The sequence below is a fragment of the Mastigoproctus giganteus genome, chromosome 3 (assembly GCF_048544385.1).
Source record: "Mastigoproctus giganteus isolate SK-2022 chromosome 3, ASM4854438v1, whole genome shotgun sequence".
In the NCBI taxonomy this organism is placed as follows: Eukaryota; Metazoa; Arthropoda; class Arachnida; order Uropygi; family Thelyphonidae; genus Mastigoproctus; species Mastigoproctus giganteus.
The window spans coordinates 16655577-16670418 of NC_143577.1; the positions used below are offsets into that span (position 1 = coordinate 16655577).

Consider the following 14842-nt stretch of genomic DNA (forward strand, 5'->3'; position numbering starts at 1 on the left):
AACCAAGCTCCGTAGTCCACATATTTAATCTTTTCTCATATGGGTGCTCTTTTGTACCTCACCAGGTATGTTATTCTTTGAATCCTTTTAAGAAGTTCTATGGCTGAGCACTTTTTTTTTTTAGGTATGCGCCCCCCCCCCATTCTCAGATACAGTACTCAAAGTTCAGTCTCACAGTTGTATTGTATTGTATGGCGTAATTATGATTTCCCTATCTCCAAAAGTAAATGACTGATAAATCAATAGGACACTATGAGTCCCTCCTTGCTACATGTCTGCCTATTTCCTTCTGTTTTGTGCAATGGCCATCCATTTATTGACAATGAACTCTTGAATTTTATTTGTCCATTTCATTTCCGTTGTTGTCTTCCAGATTTTCTTTTAGCTCCTCTTGGATACCATTCTGTTATTTTCTTAGTCCATCAGTTATCATGTCTTCGAGCTATGTCTCCTGCCCAAGTCCATTTCAGCTCTTTAGTTTTGATAAGCAGTCTACTTCAGTTTGCTGCGGCGCTTATGTCTGTGTGACACCAAGTCTCTGATATCCCAACAGTATTTGCCTTTGATGTCTTGACTAGCACTTCAAGCTCATCTAATTTGTTAACTATACTCCTAGCATTGGTGTACATGCAAGTATACATGCACCTGTTTCTACTCTTAGTTATCCTAACACAGTCCATGTATTTACTTGTTCCACTATGACTTCCAGCAGTCCTGGAAATCCCCATTGCCTTGCTTTCCAGGCTGCTGCTCAATTGCATTTCAATAGAAGTAGTGCAAGAATCACTTTTACCTCTGCCAGCAGCTACTGTTAATCTATTAGTCCATATATCCCCCCAAGCTAGCAGTTTTCCGACCCACCTAACTCTGCCTCGATAGCATCAGCAAATATTCATGCACCCTTTCTATTTAAGTGTATCCCATCCCTGTAGAATAAGTCTCTCCTGTTAACAAGCACAGACCATGCTGAGAAAAAGTCTACCCTTTGAGCCTTGCACAATCTCTCCAGGGCCGAATTGATCGACAAGGCTCTCATCATATACTCCCTCCTGTCGTGCCTGGGCAGAATTGCAGACACTTTCAAATTCATTCAAATTCAACCCTAACTCACGGCTTTTTTTCAGCATTGACTCTTACTTGTTAAGTAATTCCTCTGGTCTCCTACTCTTAATATCATTAGTGCCAACGTGTACAACAATATCACCCTTTGTGCCCTTAAAAGATGATATCTGCTCTACAACATCATCAACCTTTGCCCCTGGCAGACATACCCTGGTCCTGTTCCATCTAACTTTTTGCACAATACGTTCCCCATTTCCCTGACAATAGAGTCACCTACAACTAGTTTCTTTGGGGCCAGCGCATTCTGCCTTGGGTAGGTATAATAAAACTTAATATTAGCAAATGATGCAAGCTTATGCAGCACCAGCCAGGAAAAAGCCACCTTACCCACCTCATCTGTACATCCCTTCTAATAATTTGTTTAATCCTTCCCTAAATTTATTCATCTATCTGCTAAAGTAAACTATCCACTTCCACAACACTAGTTTTTGTTTCCAATGGTCATTTACTCTGGCTGAAAGCAAATTTTCACACATCTATACTGCAAACATTCTTTTTTAATTTAAATTTATGTCTCCTTGTATATGTTGTCCGAAAAACAATAAGGATGCTATCAGCATTTAATTTTCTCAATCCATTTAAAGTCCTGAACACTTCAATCATTGTTTGAATTCTTTTGGACAATTACCAGATTTTACATAGCAATTTATGAAAATAAACTAAAATATGGATTATGGAAGAACAACCTTTCTTAAAAAGTACAAATAAGCAGATCAGACCAGAGAATCACCAGCCTGGTTAAATTTTAGTTTAATTCAATCGTTTTTAAAGAACTGTGATTTTGAGTGTTGAAAGCTCTAGAGAATGTTGGCCAAAATTTAGAAAACATTCTAAATATAAAATATACTGAAAATAGACAGTTTATTTAAATTTAATGTAGAGTAAAATAGTCTTACTTGTTTTTAAATTTTTTTGAAACATTTTAGAAATTCTTGCATATTTTTTAGGTTACAACATAATATCTGACATAAAAATGTTAGAAAATTGTATTCCTGATGCAAAAGGCAAGTTAAAAAAGGATATTCAAAATGTTCTGGATTTTAGCACCTTTTTTGGACAAGTATGTTTGTGATTTATTTAACTATATATCTCTATGTATATCTTTTTGGTTTTTTTTTTTCACTAATGTCTTTAATAAATAAATTTGCAAATGTGTATTAATTCAATTTAAAACCTTTTTCTATACAGGAAATAAAACTTATCAGTAATATAAATACTCTTTCATTCATATTACAAACAGAATATTAGAAGAAGGTGGAGGAAAATTTACAGCCGAAAAAAAAGTAATTGAATGTAGAATGAAAAATTAATAATGATACATAACCATTCTACAAGAAAAAAAAGAAACATGAGGATGAGTATGAAAATTAATTCAAAAGGATAATAAAATGTCAAATTATGGTAACATAATTTAAGCAAACTTTGGTATGGTATAAAATTTGGAGGTCAAACACATGCAGTAGAAATACATGAGAGTTGTACTATAAGGCCATTCAGTATTTTTATAGTATTACTGCATCTATTAAAATTTTATTGCATCCATTTCAAAGTGTACATTGTGCAGTTTCAAACATTGCCAATTGGACTGTACCTTCATCCATCCTCACTCCCACAGTCACTAAACATAAAGTCAGAACTGCTGGTGAAGCAGTTAGCATTAGCATTAGTAGAGGCACACGATGCAAGAAAGCAAGCTTATGTAGCATCAGCCAAAAAAAAAAAAAAAAAAAAGCTCCGATTTCACCCCTCCATTCGTTCCAAATACCTGTCCAGCTCAACCTTATATTTATTTAGGCTATCAACTTCCACAACAAAAGATGGAAGTCTGTTCCACCAATCAACTACCCGCTGGCTAAAGGCAAACTTCCGCACATCTATCCTACAACTGTATTTCCTCAATTTGAATTTATGCCCTTTCGGGTGATTATTCTGAGCAAGAGGAAGAATCCCATCAGCATTGAGCATGCTCAAACCATTCAAGGCTTTATACACCTCAATCAGATCACCTTGCAGGTGCCTAGTCTCCAGGCTCTGTAATTTGCAAAACTTAAGCCTTTCTTCGTAAGAGCAACCCTTTGTTCCATTCACTAATCTTGTTGCCCTTCTCTGTACTCGTTCCAACAGCTGTACATCCTTCTTAAAATGAGGCCTCCAGACCTGTATATAGTACTCAAGGTGTGGCCTGACCATCGCCTTATACAAGGGGATAATCACCTCCTTATCCCTGCTAGAAAAATTTCTGTATATCATTGACACGACACCATGAGCTACTCTTGCAGACTGTCTACACTGCTCAGAAAACTTCATATCTGTCCACACGATTACCCCAGGTCCTTTTCATTCTACTGGCGCCTCCGTAGCCAGGAGGAAAGGAGCAGCAGTGCGTTGCACATGCTTCTTGATTAGACCGGGATTCAAGCCCGTCACCACCAAATACGGAGGATGCGGAAAGGTCAGGGAATGACCACCGCATATCCCGGAGCAATATGACCTTAGTTGCTAATGCTCCTAAAAACCAAAAAAAAAAAAAAAAAAACTTTTCATTCTCTACCACTGTCAGTGTAGTACCACAGAGTTGATACGTTACTCTGGGGTTACTGCTTCCCATATGTAGTACTTTACATTTATCAATGTTAAACTTCATTTGCCACCTCTCAGCCCATCTGCTCAATTTTTCTAGATCCTGTTGCAGCAGCATACTGTCATTAGTGTCATTAACAACTCTGCCAACCTTATCGTCTGCAAACTTGGACATTAAGCCTAATATACCATCATCAATATCATTTATAAATACAGAAAACAACAATGGACCCAACACTGAACTCTGAGAGTGAGGCTGTTACCTAGTTAACTGGGTAACAGCCTCACCAGCATTTCTGAGTAACATTCCTATATTGAAAACAATAATAATAAATAAATAAACCTTTGAAACAACCCTGGAAAGTTTGGTTGGTGGGTTAACCATAGCACCTCTGACACAGAAATATTACAGTCATGATCACAGTTGAATTATGTCTTGAAATAAAATGTTTTGCTTACAAAATGTAACCTACACTAATCTTCTGCAAACTTTAAGCTTCCATCACACTAATGGTACATGTGTGTTCAAAAATACTTGAAAACTTACCATGAAACATGAGGGGCAGGAGGGATCCACAGAAAGAGATGTAATGACAAAAATAATGTATTTTCAAAAAGACTTCATTGACAAACTGCTTTAATAAGCTGGTGCCTGTTTTTTCATTAGTAAGCATCAGTTAAAGTAACATGTATAGGTGCAATTATAGTTTCACTGAAAAAAATAACTTTTCAAAAGCTTTGTTAACATTGGTCAACAAGATTTTGGTTACACAAAAATAAACTTAATTTTTTAATTATTATTACGTTGATTCTGATTTCCAGCATGTCAAATTTTAGGGAAAAGGTTAAAAAAAGTTAACAAAACACAATAGCTGATTTTCATGACGTTAGAAAATAAGCACTGTTTATTTATGACTCATAATTAAAAATTATATGTCATCTGTTATGTTAGAACCTGCTAGGTTGATAGTCTTCAATTGTCATCTGTGTGCATTTGAGACTAGATGTGTGTTTATTATCTTTGTTCTTCTTAGTATAAAGTAGTTTTTTTATGATCCATTTGGAAAAACAGCACCAAATGCCACCATAGCTATGTGAATTCACAAGATAATTTTTATTTAATGTGTGGACAGCCTACAGCAAAATCACATCGGTCTATAACAAAAATGGTTAAACAAACTTATTATCTCTACTTTATTTGCCCCTTACAAAATCAGGACATAAGTTGGATGCCACATGCATGCATTGAATGTATGAAAGGGAAAATGAACATGCTGTTTTTTTTTTTTTTTTTTCATTTGTCACGAACAAAACAGCTGTAGTGAAAACTGCTATTTCTGCCCTATAAAAATGTCAGGTTTTTCAAAGGAGTAACAGAAAAGCTGCTCATTGAATCATATGGAGTTGTATAGATTAACCATCCACCCTACTGTCTCAATCTAACACCAGCAGACTTTTTTTCTCTTTCTCTAGGTGAAAACTGTCCTCAAAGGAATGAGATTTCAGGATGTTGAGGGCATAAAGAAAAATGTAATGCCGAACTGAACATCATCTCTTTAGACACCTTTGCTGACTCTTTTCAGAAACTTTTAGAATGATGTAATAAGTGGATTTTATCAGGTGGTGATTACTTTGAATACAAATAAAACCATTTTTGAGCTCCCTCACTTTGTGTTCTTTTTATTGTATCAGTCTGGGAACTTTATTGCCACATCATATATATTCCTTCCCTCCTCATGAAAGGATACATCAGACTGACATTTTGTATACAAATCAACTGATATTAAATAATGTTATTATTAATGCAATTGTCCACAAGCACAAAATCAAAATACTGTCTGATTGTATACAACTTACGAACAATATGTGGGACATGATTATTTTGAATAAAAATAATTAAAACCATTTTTGAGCTCCTTTACTTTGTGTTCTTTTTATTGTATCAGTCCCGGAACTTTATATTGCCACATCATATATATTCTCACTCTCCTCACGAAAGGATACATCAGACCGACATTTTGTATGCAAATCAATTGATATTAAATAATGTTATTATTAATGCAATTGTCCACAAGCACAAAATCAAAATATTGTCTGATAATATACAACTCACGAACAGTATGTATGATTTTAGCTAGCAAAGAACGTTTAATAAAAAAAATAAATAACACTTTCTCTCCACCTATAAAATGGAAGAATTTCTTCCCCACACATTCACTCATATGCCCAGTACATCATTTAAAGAAGAAATGTTACATACAAAAAAAGAAATTAATCCTCAAGCAGGTTGTATGCTTCCAAAAGTATGTTCAAAAGCAGATGATTAAAATTAACTACAAATTTAACAGCGCACGCACGCACACACACACACACACACACACACACACACACACACACACACACACACACACACACACACACACACACACACACACACAACCTGTTGGTGCTGCTACTGTCAGAAGAAAAAAGAAACTGAATGCATATACTGATTATAGAGTTGATTGATAATTTTGTTTATTATGTTATAATAAAATTGCAAGAAATTAGTAAAGAGTGGTTAGTACAATCCATAAATAGTGTCAATCCCACTGGCATTACTGCACTGAGTCAGTAATGCCAGTGGATTCCAAGGCAATCAAATAATAAATGTCTTCACTTTGGCATATTTCATGAAGCTGTTCTGTCATGTTACAGGCTAATTCATGTTGCTAATCAATTATGGTCCTCCTTGAAAGAGGTAGTTGTTTGTACTTCTTAACCTTATCTAAATCTAAACATCTCACAACTTCAACAATGCATTCTTTTATGATTTCCACATCGGTAAATGGCTTACCTCTTCTTCCAAGAGTCAGATACTCTCTGACAATGATCACATGTCAGCTGTTTTTAACTATTTAAAATGATAAACTTATTTACATCTTTTTAACATATACTCTTTTGTTAACATATACTTTTATTATGATTTTATATATCGTTTATACCTTGTTGACTGCCCTTATACATATTTTTGTACAAATCTTTTTCTGACATAGTGACCAATATTCCCGGGTAACTGTAATATTTTAACCTTTGTTTCTGTACTTTTAATATGTCTACTCATTTATCATGGTTGGCGTATTATAGCCTAGATTGCTGTTGCACCAGCAAAATCAAATCAAATCTTCTTCCAAGTATATATGCTACTTTATATGTCGCTTCAGTGATGTCAGTCCCCTGTCCTGGCATAGTTTTGAATACTTGTTGCTGCTTTCCATCTTTCATTTTCTCAAGTGCAGACTTTCGGGATTCTCCTTCTAGTTTAGCATATTTGTTGTCCTTATGAGCCGCATAATGCTGATATGCATTGTATTTCTTCACTGTTGCCAGTATGGCATCACAGAGCAAACACATCATTTTATCATTCACAGCAACAATATAATACTTCAATTCCCATCCTACATTGAATAATCTCTTTTCTTCCTTTAATGCTCTTTTCTTATTTCTTGACGTAATTGGGTTACCAGTAAAAATTAAAAATGAAATGCACAGATTGATTGAAGATCCAATTTTAAAGGAAATAAGCACTGGAAACCAATTATACTGGGAAGAATGACCAGAATGTCAGCTGATACTGATAGCAGTCAGCAAGGTGGGTCATTGCTGATAAGAAAGGCAGTGTTGCCAAATGAAGTTCGGTTTCAAGTGGAAGTGATGCTATATCATCTATATGGAAAACAGTAATATTCTGTAAAGATAAGTGAGTTAAAATAAATGCTTTATTTTGTATTTACTTTAATATATAATTCATTATTATTTTCCTTAACTAAAAAAAGGCAATGTATACATTTTCTTTAACATGTTACAGTTCTTTCTTAAGAAGCTCACAGGCCTGTGATGCGAATCACTGGGGTGGTTTCCAGTTTGCCAATTACCGAGTTGCTACTGACAGTCCTCTCACTCACTAACTACACAGTTGTTGATATAAATAATTTTATTTCTTCACTTTGTTTTGTCCTCTATCGATCTGTTTCTTTTGGTAATGTATGGCATATTATGTGTAAACTAATTTATATAAGGAGAATAATGATATATGAAAAAGAGAATAGATAAAGTTTACCTTAAAAATATTTTGAGTTTGGTGTTATGTCATGAAATAAAAGGCGGATTTTGCATTTGAGAGAAATAAACAAAAGGCCACAACTGGTACCTCAAAAAGCCACAGGTTCCCCACCCCTGACTTAGCCATGTACTTAGTGTGGCAGTGTAGTAGCACTTGCATTTCATTTGTGTATGGTTCCAGCCCATATGACTACTAAACATGGTTACTGATTATATTCTTGTCAAAAGGGTTAAATTATAAACTCTTTTGACCTGTATGGTTTTGCTGGAGTGTAAACAGAACTTTTTTTTATTTTTAGTCATTATAAATGTTTACAGCTGTTAATAAGTTCAGTTTTTAGTGTGTAATATTTATTGAAATATGCCTCTCCAAAACTGCTCAAAATTACTAGGTATACCCCTCTAAAATCCCAAGAATTTAAAAATATGGCACATCTCAATACCTCAGGGTACTGGATTTTGAAGATTTTTCTATCCTATTTTTCACTAAGTGTCAGCAAAGAAAAGAAAATATCTAGAAAGCAGCCTATGCACCTAATATTGTTAAATTCTTAATTATTTTCTTCTCAAGTCTTTTTTTTTCCTGCAGCTATTCTGTAATAGCTGTAGAAAATGTATATCCATATGTATATGGTAACTAAAATCAAGAAATTATGATTTAAAAAAAAATTATAATAAAAACATTAAACTATAACTGTGATCACAATTAATAATATGATGGGCAATGAAATTATCATTTCTCCGTATTTGTTAACCTGATTCTTAACTGACAATTTGGAAATTTATTTAGTTTGTTTTTAGTTATAATAACAATTATCATAACATTTAAGTTGCAGAAATGGCATCCAGAAATGTTAGATGATTCTTGTGACTATAGTGTAAGAGGTCTTGGTGAACTTGCAAAGATAATGCTGGGATCTCCTCTAAACAAAAGAGAACAGTTTTCTGATTGGGAACGTCGGCCACTCAGAGATTCTCAAACTAACTATGCAGGTAATCTCTTTTATTAGATCTTTCTTTTAACTGTAAGTGAAAGATAATCATAGAATTCATATTAAAAGTATTTAATCTTTTTATTTACAAGGTGTTACTAGTTTTTCCTGCAAATATAAAAATGCAAATTCCTATGGGCTGTATAGTAGTAGAGTAAACTAAAATGTCAGTTAACCAACTTATTTAATTCATATGCTCAAATAAATTTATTTACAAGAGCTCTAAAATATTACTATAGATGATTTTACAAAAGCCTTGGTTGTGCATGGAGCAAACTCAGGAAAACTGGGTTTGCTACAAAATGAATCAATCTAACGTTGCAAAGCTAGTCACCCAGAGTTGTTTTGGTCTCTTGCAATATGAGATTGTATTTTGTTCAAATTTAGTTTTGCTCTCTGCTATTTGCACAATTGAGACTTTTTTTTATCTTTTATAAAGTAATGTTTTAGTTAGTATGCATAAATAATAATAAAAATAAAGTAACACAAGTAGAACCTTGAGGTTGGAGAAGGGCATAAGTTATGAGCATGTTAAAGTTTGACAAATCATAAAACTTTCTACGGATGTGGCAGATATGTAATACAAAATCTCTAAAGTATTTGATCTCATGAATGAAGTATCTATGAATTTTTTCTGCAAATGTGCAGATAAGGGCTGTCTGTGTGCATGCATGATCCTTTTTTCTTTTTTTAAATGTCATGAACAATTTTCTGTTATACATATAAGGTGCAAGCTAAAAGTTTCCGGACTGGTTGTGTAGAGTGCTAACCACATTTAGTATAACAGTGCACTGTTGGGTACCATTGAACTAACTCATTGTGAGTTAGTCTGTTTTGCTCCAATAGGACATTGTGCATTTCATGTTTAAACGATTTTCTGTTGACTGTGTTTTGCGATTTTTGTAGCTAAGTAAGATGAGTGGACATTGAGGAACAGCAGATTTGCATCAAATTTTATCATTATGGAAAAACAGCTTTGGAGACATGAAATTCTTAAACAACCATTTGGTATGATAGTGATGCTATGGATGAAACATAAACTATACAATGGTATTCTTGTTTCCAAGGTGGCCAGATTTTGGTTGAGGATTTTGAGTGCTCAGGTTGTCCATCATCAAGTTGGACTGATGAAAATGTTGAAAAAGCATCAAGTCATTCATGAGGACAGATGTCATGTGATTAATGTTATTTGTGACATTCTAGGCCTATCATACAGTACATACTGATGCACTTTAACTGAAATAAACATGAGGCAGATTGTTGCAAAATTTGTCCCCTATTTGCTTAGTGATAAACAGAAACAGAACTGGCTTTCTCTATGCAGGGACCTTGAAAGCACAGGCTGGAAAGGACAGAAACTTCATTTCCAAGATCATAACATCGGTTGAAAGTTGGGTTTATGGTTACGACCCAGAAACAAAGCAGCATTCCTCCCAGTGGAAAAGTCCATCTCCACATCTAAAAAGAGCAAGGGCTGTCGTATTAAATCAAGAGTATGCTGAATGTTTTCTTTGACTATGAAGGAATTGTTCATCAGTAGTCCCTTCTACCAGGCCAAATTATAAATCACCAGTTCTACACTGGGGTCCTAAGGTGTTTGAGGGAGGATGTTAGGAGAAACTGCCCATACAAATGGCACACTCAGGATTGACCTCTGCATTAATTCACACGGTTTTGTCAGTTCAGCAGATTTTAGCCAAGAACAAAAATGCGATGATCCCACACCCTTCCTGTTCTGCTAACTTCGACCCCTGTGGCATCCTGTACTCCAAAATGAAAATCAAATTAAAAGGACAAAGATTTAAAGACATCTTGGAGATTCAAGCTGAATCTCAAAATTATTGGAAAGTACCGTGAAACAGGAGTTCCAGAGTTGCTTCAAACAGTGGGAGAAACACTGGGATCAATGTATAAATTCTGGAGGAAACTACTTTGAAGGGAACAATGCCAACAAGTAACTTTTTCCTCGAACATCATCTATATATATATATTATTATGTTTATTTTTTGATATTATAAAACTGGCATTCTATTAACAAGTCTATAAAAACAAAAGTAAACTGTATTAAAAAAAATTCATAGCATTCAGTTGTTTATGAACTGTTTTTTCTTTTGGTGTACTGTATTGTTTAAAAGTGTGATTATTTATATATATATATATATATATATATATATATATATACACATTAATTATGATAAGAATTACTATTAAAAAAAATTACCATACATTGTAATTTTGAGGAACACATTCTAGACATTAAACAGGATATTTAGTGTTTATTAGAGAACTGATGCAAAGAAGCAAAACTTGTCTCATCAGCTATTAAAAAAAATTAAATGTAACACACAGCATTTGTTCTTTATTTTGTATGTTTGTCACTTCCTTGGTCACCCTCTAGGGTCCTCTATTACAATATAATGGCTATTACAATATAATAGCTCATTTTGAAAAGTCTAGGTTTGATTTTTGTCTGTGGCTGGAGGAATTTCTAAAGTCCTTTTTGGTTGAGGCTAGTAGCTAGCAGATCTTAGGTGGAGGAAGTAGGGTTCCCCATGAGTTATTCCAAGTTTTTCACCCCATGAACACACTTGTACAGATATAATACACACTGGTGCAGTATGGCAAAAGTCAGTGATGTACCTCAAACTCAACATCATCATCTGTGTTTCTTCCTGTCTACTTTGCTTCCAGTGCCCTTTCTGATATTCTTTAGTCTTCCATCTTGTTGTGTCAAACTTCCTTGGTTTAAAATGTTCAATTTTTTTCTCCTGGGGTTTCTATTCCTTATTCTCTCTCTTCTCATCTTTCCATTTGGTTTAGAGGAATTCCACTTTACAAGTCTGTACCTTGCTCTCCTATTTTCTTGTTAGCCCATGTTGCTGTGAGATATATCAGTATTGGGAGGAAATCAGTTTCATACAAGTCTTTTCTATATTTTCTTGGTACTTATTTTTACCACACATGTTATGCTCATGTCACTTGAATTTTGGATTCTTCTGATTTTCTGTCAACCTTTTCATCTTGTATTATTTTACTTCTTGGATACTTAAAGCTCTCTGCCATGTCAAGTCACATCTCAGCATGATGTTTGCCCTTTCCATTCTCAGCTATACCATGTCTAGAAAATAATAAATAAATAGAAAATAACTAAAGGAAAAAAAACATTTTTTTTTCCTTTAGTTATTTTCTATTTATTTATTATTACGCAGGAAACTGTGTACAAAATATGCACTACCTATTCCAAAGCTGTATTTATTTCTGTAGTATAAAGCCATTGCTCTAAATTTAATGCCAATCATTATAAATTAATAAATTGTCATTATAATGCTTTCTCATTGTAGCCTATCTTAGCCTCTGAAATAATTTTATCAACTGACCACCTTATCTGTGTCTTCTATTATATTTTTTTGAACTGCACCACTTTTAGGTCATGGGTGATGTGCTATATAGAATAGACGAATTATTTCTGACTGTTTTTCTGTTTACTTAACTCAAACTGGTTTAATGATAATATTTTACTGTTAACCAGCACATCATCTAATCTTTGTAAAAAATTGAGTAAATGAAGAAGAATTATTTACTGTATTAAAAAAAATACTTTGAGGAGGAGGTCTTAAAAGAAAACAATTACAGTTTCTATTAGAGATTCCACTAAATCACCTGTTAATGTTTTAATTTGTTTAAACTACCTACCATAAAATATATGCATATAATTTTCAGATGATTCTGATATGCATATAAGCCAAATCTTACATTCATATCAGAATCATGTGACTTGGAATTGTGCATATGTGCTGAGGCTCGCAGATAATGCAGTCAGGTAGTACTTAATGATACACCCAAACATGGCAGTTTTTTTTGTGTATGGTCTTAAAGTTTTGAGCATACCAATAATTTTTTTTTTTTTTTTTTGCAATTTTTATAGCTTTAGATGCCTTTTGCTTGCTTATGCTATATGAAACACTTTATACAAAGGCACAGAATAGTAATTTACAGCTGGATGAAATAATCCAAAAGGCCATAAAAGATGGAAAGAAACAGAAGCCTTCAAGGTCTGCTCGCAGGAAAACTAAAAAAGAGGTAAAGAAAAAGATAGCATAACAGATATTTTTGTTAAACCAAGATTGATTTTCATCCTTGCTTATCAGCTGTTATGATCAGAAGATAAATTATTGGGTTAAGCATATTTGCTACAACACAAAAGAAAGTTTTTGCTTCTAAAAACAGCATGTTTATTCATGTTTGATAATATTTGCACCTTAATTTTATGATTTCACTTTGTTGCTTAGCATTTGTATGAACAGTGATAGGAATTGTGTGAGGATGGGGTTTTTGTTTGATTGTCTAATACAAATCTAATCTTAATTCAGCCAGTGCTGCATATCCTTGACAAAATTCACCTTTGATTTGTGTATTAATTTATGCAAAATTTGCATATTAATTTGTGTGATCTTAATGTTTTTTTTTAAAAAAAAAAAGCTCTTCCATTAGAGGACTGTTTCACATAGAATGGAAATGGTCGCAACCCCTTTCTATATAGTGAAGAGTTTTGTAGAGTATGTGAAGCATTAGCTGAATTAATATTAGATTAACATTGTTACAAAACTCGCAGCTGAAAAAATTTGTATTGTGTAATGCAGTAAGCCCCAACTTATAAAGGAAGCTGCAATAGGCCTACCTTGACCCCCTCATATATTTTATGTATTTTCTTATGCCTGTTATGCAAAAATGCATTTGGCACATTTTCATCATGTAATTGTGGGGATAGTGTTCTTTGTTTGGTTGTGTAATTCAGTAATCTCCAACTGGAAGTTTGCAAGCCCACTGCAACATATCTTAATCCCATTCTGCAGAAATTCATTTTCATCATTTTAATTATTATTTTAAATAAGCACTGTTATATCTGACAGCCTTGATTCTTACAGCTTGTAACATTATATGAAGAACATTTGAAAAGGTTTCATGGCCCAAGTATAAAGGGTTTATTTGAGAAGTCTGGTAACATGTTACTTTTTAACACAGTCCTCTTTGGAGTAAGTACACCTTTTCCCACCAATGCTGCAGTGATTTGATTCCAGCAGCAGAGAAAGTTTTCTCTTAGACCTCCAGAAATGCATCTACTACAGCCAGTGACATCACTGTTGTTGGGGAAATGGATGCAAGCCAGATACTGTCATCTTTACTTGCAATCTTGACGATTTGTTCTTGGAAAATGACACCAAGGTTGTATGTTGTGTGGCAGTATCTTTTTACTTAGTATTATATCACTTCGTATTACGTAATTTTTTTTCTATTGCTTTCATCAGATTCTAATTTTCTAATTTCTAATTTCATCAGATTCTAATGTACCAAATACATTTAAATTGTACATGTTTGCTGATGATCTCATTATCTCTTGTCAATCACAAACTATGAATACCATTGAAAGGCAACATCAAATTTCCATAGCCAAAATAGAATCACAGAATCCTAGCAGAAAAGAAATCCATTGTAATTCATTTATATAAAAAACACAAACTACATCCAGATCCAGAAATATATTTAAAAAACAATCTGATTCCTCTTACCAGTAATTTTTATTCATTGGACTTATATTTAGATAAACTTAAATTTTGCAACTCATATAGCTTACCTTCAGACGATTTATCTTAAAAAATTGAATGTCCTAAGAGCTGTCTCCACTATTTCCTGAAGTACTGATAGTCTCTCCTTCTTACATCTCTATATAACCTTAATTCAGTCCCGCTTTGATTAGAATCACCTATGACTCCACTAGGAAAAATTCTGTATTACATCTGAATACAATCCAGTATAGTGACCTTAGGATAGCTGTGGAAACTTTCAGAACATCTCCAACCCACAGCCTGTATAGTGAGACAAATATACAGGCTGTGGCCCCACTGCATTTCAGGAGAAAATCTCTACTATGTAACTATGGAACAAAAATTAAAAGTGTTCCATCTCATCCCAGCTGGCAGTACCTGTTTGATCCTCAACATTCCATGCTATACCACAATAAACCTAATGAAAACTGCCCTAGAGGGCTT

The 14842-nt window shown here is 33.8% G+C and overlaps 1 protein-coding gene across 5 annotated transcripts in view; it reads left to right on the forward strand.

The window, feature by feature from the left end:
* The window catches only part of LOC150087743 (exonuclease mut-7 homolog), a 146862-nt gene that overhangs the window by 95166 nt on the left and 36854 nt on the right, over positions 1-14842 (forward strand). For 4 of the 5 annotated variants that reach the window (XM_090370113.1, XM_090370116.1, XM_090370115.1 and 1 more), the window contains 3 exons: positions 2070-2182; positions 8634-8796; positions 12721-12875. In XM_090370113.1, the coding sequence (XP_090226239.1) occupies positions 2070-2182; positions 8634-8796; positions 12721-12875 (431 nt within the window). The remainder of the gene's footprint in view (positions 1-2069; positions 2183-8633; positions 8797-12720; positions 12876-14842) is intronic. The other variant, XM_090370114.1, reaches the window with a different exon arrangement.